This window comes from Mus caroli, unplaced genomic scaffold (assembly GCF_978045245.1).
Source record: "Mus caroli unplaced genomic scaffold, Mus_caroli_1 scaffold_9, whole genome shotgun sequence".
Lineage (NCBI taxonomy): Eukaryota > Metazoa > Chordata > Mammalia > Rodentia > Muridae > Mus > Mus caroli.
The window spans coordinates 126,885,892-126,897,451 of record NW_028227264.1 but is presented as its reverse complement, the minus strand read 5'-3'; the positions used below and the strand labels follow the sequence as shown (position 1 = coordinate 126,897,451).

The window sequence follows — 11,560 nt, the reverse complement described above, 5'->3', positions numbered from 1 at the left end:
CTATGGCTCCGTGTAATCACGGCTGTGCTGTGTCCATGTCACATCATTGTTTTGACGCTTAGGAGTCCGATGGTGTCTCTGCTGTCTAGTTCCTGGTGTTTGAACATCCCTCTCTTCCAGTTCACTGTGTAGAGTAGGCTTGCCTAAAACTCACAGAGATCTGCCTTCTTCTGCTAGGATGAATGGTCTTCACCGCCATGCCTAGCCTTGAGCATTATTTCTGTTGGTTCCCTTAACCCCACCTGTGACTTGGAGACTCTCTCACTTATTCCTCCTGAGATAGCTCAAAGGGTTCCCATCTCCTATCTGGATGTGCCCTGATACCCCAGGTCACAGGAGCTTTCTTCATATGACCCATCTGTCCCATACCTCACGCCCCTTCCTCCCACAGGTGGCCCCTTCTTCCCTCCTCTCCCTCCATCCTCCATTCAGAACTACCTTCCAACAGTTTCCAGGGCTAATAATGAACTAGCTTTTGCCTGGATCTCATCTTCCTCTGTACTCACTCCAAGAGATGAGACAGATCAATAATCAATTAACCAGTGAGCCAGCACTGGCCACAGGTTGGGGGGCAGAGGCATTCTCAGAGCTGGTGGCTGGAACTCTGCCCACCTCCCTTCCACATGCTCTTAGAGCATTACCACGAGTCCTGCCCAGAGGCTTGAGTGGGACGAGAAGAGGAAGGCCTCCAATAACGAGAGGCGGCATTTATCCGAGATCTGGTGCTCTTTGACCTTTGCCTTTCTTTCTTCACCGCCCCTTTGGCCGAACAGCCCTGAACCATGGGGTCGATATTGTCTGCAGCCCAAGGCCAGGTTTGCGCAAAACCCATGTGTCCTCTGGGAAATGTGATGTCTGTGTTTGCTCAGCACATGCTCCTTTTCCTACCAGGTAAGAGGTCTCCGTAATGGAGATGCAGAAGAGGCCACCTGCAAGCTATCTTTTGGGGAGCTGCGAGTCAGAGCTGTGGGGTGTTTCCCACCTTTGACTTGTCTGCCCTCCATCTGAAGAGGTTCCATGGTGTCTCTTCCTCCCCCTTCGGCCAGTGTGTCTCACTTTTATCCCTCTCTCAGATCAAACTTCTTCCCTTAGACTGACAGTTTCGGTGCCCAGGACCAAGACCAGGGCAGGGAAAAGTGAGGCATCCACCCGACAGGCGGAATTTTAAGGTGGGGGCAAACAACTCATCAGTGGAGGAAACCGGTATTTTAATGAAAGATTTTTTCAGAGTGGATGCTGCAAAGGAACAAAATAGCATATTTAAAAATAAGCACCCGTCCGTGTTATTCATTTTCTTTCTTTTTTGGCTCTGCTTTTTGATTTAAAAAAAAGAAGAAGAAGAAGAAGAAGAAGAAGAAGAAGAAGAAGAAGAAGAAGAAGAAGAAGAAGAAGAAGAAGAAGAAGAAGAATGGAATGCTCTGTCATCTTCTTCGCACCTTCTCCCTGAACCCCTGACCCCAAGACTCCTTCGGGCTGTTAATAAGTAGTCCTGTTCCTTCTATTTCCTGTTCTCAAACCCGATGCTACCCCCCAACCTCCAGTCAGCCTGGTGGCAAGGCGGGCAGTGTGGCAGATGCCTGGGTATTTATAACCTGGAAGCACTTCTTGGGGAAAGTGACTAAGATGCTAAGATCGTATTTATAGCTGAGTTCTGACGTAAGTGTCAGTGGGGAGGTAGGACCGGGCCAGGCGCAACAGCAAAGAGGGTGGGAAGAGCTAGAAGCCATGGGCACCAGACAGAGGGGCTTGGGAAGGTAGCGTCAGTGTCTCCTGCAGCCACCTCTGGCGACTTCCCCTGAGCCTGTTTCCTGGCACAAGCCCTCCTAGACACCCCCAGGGAGGGGCACTTGCAGGCTCATCGGTCATTCTCCAAGGGGCCAACAAGCTGTCACTCCCCTGCAGCAACCAACAGAGAGAGACCCGAGAGCTCTAGGGAGCAGTAGCCAAAACTCTTGAATATGTTTCAGGGCCTGAGGAGAAAAACCAGTGGATATAAATGTCTCCTAATCCTTTCTCCCTCTTCTCCACTCCATGGTGCCCTGAGTTTCTAGGAAGTCTGGCCTCATGTCAATGGTGGTAGGGATGCACTCTGGCAGTAGCGAGGTAAAAGAGCAGAGGAGCTAGCCCTTGTCCACTGCCTGTGAGGGAGGCAAGATCCTAAGGGAGTCCATGAGGCATATCCACCATCTTTCCACTCTCCAGCGGCTCTGTCCCTGTCCCCAGGATTCTCTGGTCAGCCACTGTCCAGTGACAAGGCACTGCCCCATGGTGGACACAGAAGGTACTGAGGCTCAGCCCTCAAAACACCCTCTTCCCCTGGTCTAGATCTAGAACTCTCTAGGCAGCACTGCCAGCTAAAGAAGGGAAAGGCAGAGTGGTTGGGGCCCTTAAGTCACACCCTCTTTGTCCACAGCTCTCTCTCTAATGCCACCCATGTTCTTAACAAAGCTGGCACCTGGAGAAAGGCTAGCCTGATAGTATCCTCTTGTATCAGAGATAGAGGGTCACTCTCATTTAAGACCATGCATCTCAGGGCTGGCTATGTAGCTCAGCGGTACGGTAATAGCCTAGTATGCACAAAGCCCTGGGTTCAATCCTGCGCACCGAATAAAAGCCAGGTATGCTGGGAGTGGTACGTGCCTTTAATCCCAGCACTCAAGCATAGACGTTGAAGGTTACCCTTAACAACACAGGGAATTGAAGGTCACCCTTGGCTACACAGGGAATTCAAAGTCAGCCTGGGCTACATACAGGAGAGTCTGTCTCAGACCACAACAAAATAAAGTAATTCACCATAGTCTTCACGACAAAGGAATCTGAGGCAGGAGAATCACCTATACTAGAAGTTCTAGCCGGCCTGGGCATCGTAGAAACACCTCATCTCAAAAGACAAAAAACAAAGCAAATTAAAAAATAACAACCTACACCCCCACACCCCAAATAAGCTGGGTGCTGATGGCATACATCTTTAATGCCAAAACTCAGGAGGCAGAGGCAGGTGGAGCTCTGGGAGTCCAAGGCCAGCCTGGTCTACAGAGCAAGTTCCAGGACAGCCAGGGCTACACAAAGAGAGCCTATAATGATGAGGAGGGGGATCAGAAATTGGGAGATAACTCAGTAGATAAAGCTATTGCTTTACAAGCGCATGGGCCTACATTAGAGTCTCCAGAGCCCAGGTAGAAATGCAGTCCCAGTGTTGTAGACACTGGGACTCACTGGCCAGCCATTAGTGAGTTCCAGACCAGCAAGGATGTCCTGTCTCAAAGGAGGTAGGTGGATGATGTCCCTAGGGATGGCACACAGGGATGTGCTCCAGCTTACACATGTACACACAGGAGCGCGTGCGCACACACACACACACACACACACACACACACACACACACACGTGCACGCACACACGCACATGCACACATACGAGCGCGAGAGTGCACACACACATGCACACACGCACACACATGCGCACACATTAAAAAACAAAGTCGGGGGCTGGAGAGATGGCTCAGTGGCTAAGAGCACTGGCTGCTCTTTCAGGGGACTTGAGTTCAATTCCCAGCAACCACATGGTGGCTCACAACCATCTGTAATGGCATCCAATGCCCTCTTCTGGTGTGTCTGATTGAAGACAGTGACAGTGTACTCACATATATAAAACAAATAAATCTTTCAAACAAACAAGCAAAAATAAAACAAAGTCTGGATGACCAGGAGCTGAGGCGGCTTTTCCTGCTTTGTCCCCTAGGTCCCTTAAACTTCCATTTTCCAACTACATTACCAGAAGCCTGGCACCACTCCTGGGCTGCCTCAGATTTGGCCAACTCCTACAGTACCCTAAAGGCAAGTGGTTACCCGGCGGCACAGGTGCTTCAAAGGCGCTCGCCCTTCTGCCAGCTCTGCCGGACTCTGCTCTGCTGTAAGATTGCGTCACCACGAGCCCACCTGGCCGGGTTTCCCCAGACATCACAGAAGATGTCCTCATCCCTGCTCTGGCCCTCCCCCAGGTGGACTCTGGGCAGCCAGCACAGGCAGGGTCAAAAGGTAATTTCTATGTCCCGTGGCACTGCCACCTAGGCCTGATCAAGAGGACTCCATTTTTTTTTTAAACCACCCTTTCTAAAACCTAACTCAGCTTGAACGCTAGAATTATTGTTCTGACATGGAAACCCTGAGAACTAACCCACTGGAACAGCCTCATAAAACGGTTTCCGTTTTCAATCTCGGAAGTCGGTCAGGGCATATTGAGGAGCCACCGCCCATCCCCACCTGGCTCCTATGGACTCCCTCACCTGAATCCTAGACCTTGGGAACTGACCGTGTGAAATCATCCTCTTTCTTGCATCATGCATGTCCACGTTGCACCTCCATACCCCTACCTCAAGCCACCACACCCAGATGGTGAAACTCGAGCCCCGGGGGAGCCCTCCACCCCCTGCAGGGGCCTGATGGGCAGCGCAGCTGGCCAATCCTAAGGTTCAGAGGGTAGGTCTGCTGGTTGACCGCTAGGTGAGGGATCCCAAGCAACTGGCTCTAAAGAGGCCCTGCCAGTAGACAGTCATGAACTGTGAGGGTCACACATAGCTACCCCACCAGACGTTCTACTCTCAGTCTTCCTGAGTCCTAGGCTATTGAGGACAAGTAGCTTGGTCTGCCCTTTGTCAAGGGTAGCTGTGACACCGGTTTGCTGTTGCTGTTGCTGCTGCTGCTGTAACCTCTTTGGGAAATCAGACTCATAAAACTGCCACCCATTCGAGGTTCTCAACTCAGAGCCATCTACCTGGAGCATGGAGCTTCCAAAAGCCCAGCTCTGGCTAATACTGCTGTGGGCATTGGTGTGGGTGCAGAGTACAAGATCTGCGTGCCCATCCTGTGGGGGCCCAACACTGGCACCCCAAGGAGAACGCGCTCTGGTCCTGGAGCTAGCCAAGCAGCAAATTCTGGAGGGACTGCACCTAACCAGCCGTCCCAGAATAACTCGGCCTCTGCCCCAGGCAGCACTGACCAGAGCCCTCCGGAGACTGCAGCCCAAGAGCATGGTCCCTGGCAACCGAGAGAAAGTCATCAGCTTTGCTACCATCATAGGTGGGTGAGGGGAGAGAGACCAGGGACGGGAGACACAAGGAGAGGCCTGCAGGGGAGGCAGGAGGCGTGGGGTGTGGCAAGAGAAAAAGCTGGGGACACAAGCCGTCCAGGCCCTTTGCAGAGGTCTGTGTGAGAGATGAGGGATGGTTGGGTAGGGTGGCCGAGTGTCAGAGAGAAGCTTTGTTCATGTTTTAATTTGCTTTTTTGTTTGTTTGTTTGTTTGTTTGTTTTTGTTTTTGTCTGAGCAGACAAATCCACTTCAACCTACCGCTCCATGCTCACCTTCCAGCTGTCCCCTCTTTGGTCCCACCACCTGTACCATGCCCGCCTCTGGCTGCATGTGCCTCCCTCTTTTCCGGGCACTCTGTACCTGAGGATCTTCCGTTGCGGCACCACTAGGTGCCGAGGATCCCGCACTTTCCTAGCTGAGCACCAAACCACTTCCTCTGGCTGGCACGCCCTGACTCTGCCCTCTAGCGGCTTGCGGAGTGAGGAATCTGGCGTCGTGAAACTCCAGCTGGAATTTAGACCCCTGGATCTTAACAGCACCGCTGCGGGACTGCCACGGCTGCTCTTGGACACAGCGGGACAACAACGTCCCTTCTTGGAACTTAAAATCCGAGCTAATGAACCTGGAGCAGGTCGGGCCAGGAGGAGGACTCCCACCTGTGAGCCTGAGACCCCCTTATGTTGTAGGCGAGACCACTATGTAGACTTCCAGGAGCTGGGGTGGCGGGATTGGATCCTGCAGCCGGAGGGATACCAGCTGAATTACTGCAGTGGGCAGTGCCCGCCCCACCTGGCTGGCAGTCCTGGCATTGCTGCCTCCTTCCATTCTGCCGTCTTTAGCCTCCTCAAAGCCAACAACCCTTGGCCTGCGGGTTCTTCCTGCTGTGTCCCCACTGCGCGAAGGCCTCTCTCCCTCCTCTACCTTGACCATAATGGCAATGTGGTCAAGACCGATGTGCCAGACATGGTAGTAGAGGCCTGTGGCTGCAGCTAGCAACAGGACCTGAAGGTTCTGGGTGAAGTTCAAGGTTCAAGTTGGGGGTTCCCACGTGTCTGGAAACTCGAGTTCCGGATCAATACTGACACCCTAAAAGCTGTGTAGCAGTATGCCTGGGTTTGACCCCTATGGAACTTAAATGGGCGTTTTCTTGTCCCAGATTCTGGCCTATTTCAGGCTGTTTCAAATGTGGACAGATGGGTAAAGCGTTGCCTTTCAAGGGACTGCCTGGCCAGCACCATTTTCTACATCAAGCCCTGTTCCAGGACAGCAGGAATGCCGTGGGAGGGAAGGAAGAACACAGGGGAAAATTACTTAGTCTCTCCCGAGAAAGAAGTTCCTCAAGTAATGAAGGAGGAAGTAGAGGGTGGGCAGATTAGGAAAAGACAAACATACAGGCTAAGAACAGGGGGTATTGCCTGCTTTGACAAGGTCAAGAGGAAGAGGAGCAGGCGCCGAGGAGGGAGGGGTGTCAGGGGTCCCTGGAATCGAGAATCAGTAAAAAGGGATGCTGAACATGTTAAGTTCTTAGGCTTCCCCCTCGAGGACAGGACCCACGTGGGTGACATACATTTTATATTTTCTTAATAAAAAGGAGAAAGAAAAGCACCAGAGAATTGTGTAAGGGGTTGTTAAAATGGACCAGAAGTGAAGTGTGGTTTGGGGACCTCTGTGCCCCAGCAGGTCTCTGAGACCTTCTCAGGGGTTTTCAAGACTATTTTCATAATCACACTGAGATGTTATTTATCATTTGCTACCATTATCTTTACATTGTACAGTGGGAACAGGGTGTGGTGACTTACACTTATAACTACAGCACCATGAGTTCAAGACCAGCCTTCATAGTGAATTCTGGGCTAGCCTGAGCTATAGAATGAGATCCTGTCTCAAAGCAAACAAACAAACCATACAGTGAGTCTTTCCAGAGTGTGTTATATGACACAGCTGATGACATCATTGCTGATATAGTCTCTTCCTTTCTCTCCTTTAAACAATTTTATTTATTTTTATTTTACATGTATGAGTCTTTTGCCTGCATGTTAAGTGCAGCGCCGGCTTGCAGTGCCCGTGGAGGTCAGAAGAGGGCGCTAGATCCCTGGAACTAAAGTTAGACCTGTGTGTGAGTTACATGTGAGTTACTGGGGTTAACAGAACTCAGGTCGCCGGGCGTTGGTGGCGCACGCCTTTAATCCCAGCACTCGGGAGGCAGAGGCAGGCGGATTTCTGAGTTCGAGGCCAGCCTGGTCTACAAAGGGAGTTCCAGGACAGCCAGGGCTATACAGAGAAACCCTGTCTCGAAAAACCAAAAAAAAAAAAAAAAAAAAAAAACAGAACTCAGGTCCTCAATAAGAAAAACAAGCATCCCTAGTGGAGCCATCTCTCCACCACACACACACACACACGCACACGCACACGCACACACACACTCACGCGCGTGCGAAGTTTGTTTTGTTTTGTGTTTTGTTTGGAAACAGCCCAAGCTAGCCTGGAACTCTCAATCCTCCTGCCTCAGCCCCTCCTACCCTGGAATTAAAGGCATAAACCATCCCATCACACCTGGCTGTGTGTTCTTTTGTTACCATACTTTCCACTGTTTATACTTTAACACAATGCTGATATTCAGAAGTCATGCTTTAAAAGGCATGTAAGGTTTTTCTTTCTTTTTTTAAAGATTTATTTATTATATGTGAGTACACTTGTAGCTGTCATAAGACACACCAGAAGAGGGCATCAGATCTAGTTACGGATGGTTGTGAGCCACCATATGGTTGCTGGGATTTGAACTCCAGACCTTTAGAAGAGCAGTCAGGTGCTCTTACCCACTGAGCCATCTCATCAGCCCCATGTAAGGTTTTTCTTGAAGACGGATTAAAGGAGTCCTGGAAAGTTGGCTCAGTGGTTGAGTGGCCTACTGGGCCTGAGTTCAATTCTTGTTCCCTAGGTTCGGTAGCTCAGAACTACCTGTAACTCCAGCTCCAGGGGACCCAATGCCTCTTCCCGTTGAGGGTACACACACACACCCCACAATTAGAAATAAAAAGCTGGAGCGCTGACTCGGTGCTTTAAGAGAGCCTGTGGCTTGTGGAGGAGTAGTTTGGTTCCCAGCTTCTGTGTGGTGGCTCAGCCATTGATAACTCCAGTTCCAGGGAGTCCGACATCCTCTTCTTCCGACCTCCACAGGCACCAGGCATGAATGCTGTGTGCATACGTGGATGCACGTGAAATCAAATAAATACATCCGTCTCGGTTAGGGTTTCCATTGCTGTGAACAGACACCATGACCAAAGCAACTCTTATAAGAACAACATTTAATTGCTAGCTCACAGGTTCAGAGGTTCGGTCCATTATCATAAAGGCAGGAGCATAACAGTGTCCAGGCAGGCATGGCGCTGGGGGAGTTAGGAGTTCTATATCTCGTTCCCAAAGCAAACAGGAGCAGACTGTCTTCCAGGAAGCAAGGAGGAGGGTCTCAAAGCCCACCCCCACAGTAACACACTTCCTCTATCAAGGCCACACCTACTCCAACAAGGTCACACCTCCTAACAGCGCTACTACCTGGGCCAACCAAAGTTCCTTCCTTCCTTCCTTCCTTCCTTCCTTCCTTCCTTCCTTCCTTCCTTCCTTCCTTCCTTCCTTCCTCTCTCTCTCTCTCTCTCTCTCTCTCTCTCTCTCTCTCTTTCTTTCTTTCTTTTTAAAGATTTATTTACTGTATTTAAGTACACTGTAGCTGTCTTTAGACACACCAGAAAAGGGCATCAGATCTCATTACAGGTGGTTGTGAGCCACTATGTGGTTGCTGGGATTTGAACTAATGACCCCTGGAAGAGCAGTCAGTGCTCTTAATCACTGAACCATCTCTCCAAACCCAGGGCCAACCATATTCAAATCACCACATTCCACTTTCTAGGCTCCATAGACTTATTCAAACACATGAGTCTATGGGGCACATATCTGGCCAAATCATAATGAAAAATATGTTTAGTCTAACTTCAAAAGTCCCACAGTCTATAACAGTCTCAACAATGTTGAAAGTCCAAAGTTCAAAGTCTCTTCTGAGATTCATTCAATCACTGTAGTGGCTATTCCTGGTTGTCAACTTGACTATATCTGGAATGAACTACAATCCAGAATTGGAAGGCTCACTTGTGATCCTAATCTGGAGGCTGGGAGATACAAATTTCTGACCTGGATCTTGGCATGGAGATCTTGAGGCATAGTGGCTACAAATCCCAGAAGATTAAGACAGGGAGATCTCTGAGTTCAAGGTCATCTAGAATTAAAGGCATGTGATATACACCTTTAATCTGGGCCACACCTTCTGCTGGAGACCTACATAAGGACATTGGAAAAAGGAAGATTCACTCTCTCTTGTCTGCTTGCCTTGTGGGACTGAGCAACTGCTAGATCCTTGGGCTTCCATTCACAGCTGCTGCTGTTCATTGTTGGGAGTTGGACTACAGACTGTAAATCATCAACAAATCCCCTTACTATATAGAGACTACCCATATGTTCTGTGACTTTTGAGAACCCTGATTAATACAATCACTTAACGCCACAGCAATAAAGGAAAACAGCTAGGCAAACTCCAAACTCTATATCTCCATGTCTGATGTCAAAACTCTCTTCAGATCTCCAACTCCTTTTCCATCTTGTTGACTGCAACAAACATTTTTTCCTGGGCTTGTTCCATTCCCTGTTAGCAGCATTCCTTGGCAGATATCCCATGGCTCTGGCATCTTTAACAATCTGGGGTCTGTCTCCAAGGCAACTTCAATGTTACAGCTAGTTTCAATGTCTGGGATTCACACAAGATCTTCTGGGTTCCTCCAAGGGGCTGGTGTCACTTCTCCAGCTCTGCCCCCTGTGGCACTCTAAGCTCAGGTTGATCTACTCCACTGCTCTTGATATTCTTGGTGATCACTTCAAACTCCCCAAAAGCCCATTCTAAGCCCAGGGTCTGTCTGTCTACTTCTCTGGCACGATGCTTGCCACCATGTTCCTTGCTATGATAATAATGGACTAAGCTTCTGAAACTGTAAGCCACCCCCTTCCCCCAATTCTTTCTCTTATAAGAATTGCCATGGTTGGGCTGGAGAGATGGCTCAGCGGGTAAGAGCCCTGACTGCTTTTCCAAAGTTCCTGAGGTCAAATCCCAGCAACCACATGGTGGCTCACAACCATCCATAATGAAATCTGAGACCCTCTTCTGGGGTGTCTGAAGACAGCTACAGTGTACTTACATATAATAAATAAGTAAATAAATAAATAAATAAATCTTTAAATAAATACATTAAAAAAAAAAAAAGAATTGCCATGGTCACCTCAATAGAACAGTGCCTAGATAATCCTGAAATACATCCTCTGGCATGGGTACACAAAATGAATAAACAAAATGAAAAAATAAATTAAAACTTTAAATAGAAAGCAGAAAGATGTGCATAATAGTACATGCATTTAATCCCAGCACTGGGAAGACAGAAGCAAGGGCATCTCTGTAAGTTCAAGGCCAGCCTGATCTACATAAAAAGTTCCGGGTCAACCAGGACTAACATGAAGAAACTCTGTTTCAAAAGCAATCATCCAATCAGGGGCTGGCAAGATGGCTCAGTGGCCAAGAGCAAGGACTGCTCTTCCAGAGGTCCTGAGCTCAATTCCCAACAACCACATGACGGCTCATGATCTCTCATAAATCCACTTTCAGAGGTTCTGACCTTACCCTCTGACCTCCTCAGACACCAGAAATGCACGCAGTATACATACATGCAAGACATTTCTACATATCAAATAAATACACAATAAAAACTAATTTTATAAAAATTACATATACGGCTGAAGAGATGGCTCAGCAGTTAAGAGCACTGACTGCTCTTCAAGAGGTCCTGAGTTCAATTCCCAGCAACCACATGGTGGCTCACAACCATCTGTAATGGGATCTGATGCCCTCTTCTGGAGTGTCAGAAGACAGCTACAGTGTACTCATAAATAAAAATTACATATATATCTCAAAACAGGGTTTCTCTGTGAAGCCCTGGCTGTCCTGGACTCACTCTGTAGACCAGGCTGGCCTTGAACTCAGAAATCTGCCTGCTTCTGCCTCCCAAATGCTGGGATTAAAGGTGTGTGCCACCACTGCTTGGCCCATCTTAATTTAAAAAAAAAAAAAAAACAAAAAAACAAAAAACAAAAAACAACACACTTACTTTGCAGAGCCAAGAAGGTGGTTTAAAACAGCGCTAGGGCCTGAGAGATCTGTTTAAGGGAAGACTCTCTCCCCACCCAGCCATGCTTTTGCGTCTTTCTCAGGTGGGAAACTGAAATAGAGGCCCTCTTTCTGTGTCCAGTCACCATGGTAACACAGATTCAAAGAGACAGGGTACTCCCCTATCACGAACTACCCAAGGGGCTCGCAATCTTCCCTGGTGTGCCCTTCTGTTTCTTTGAGCTCACGCAGCTCCCTGGGCATCCGACTGGGCTT

At 48.9% G+C, this 11,560-nt stretch overlaps 1 protein-coding gene across 1 annotated transcript; it reads left to right on the top strand.

The window, feature by feature from the left end:
- Positions 1–56: 56 nt before the first annotated feature.
- Positions 57–7,638, top strand: Inhbe (inhibin subunit beta E). Its single transcript, XM_085843249.1, has 2 exons — positions 57–5,078; positions 5,327–7,638. Exons 1-2 carry the CDS (start codon positions 4,781–4,783, stop codon positions 6,079–6,081), a joined length of 1,053 nt encoding a protein of 350 aa, XP_085699375.1. The 5' UTR covers positions 57–4,780; the 3' UTR covers positions 6,082–7,638.
- Positions 7,639–11,560: the final 3,922 nt, after the last annotated feature.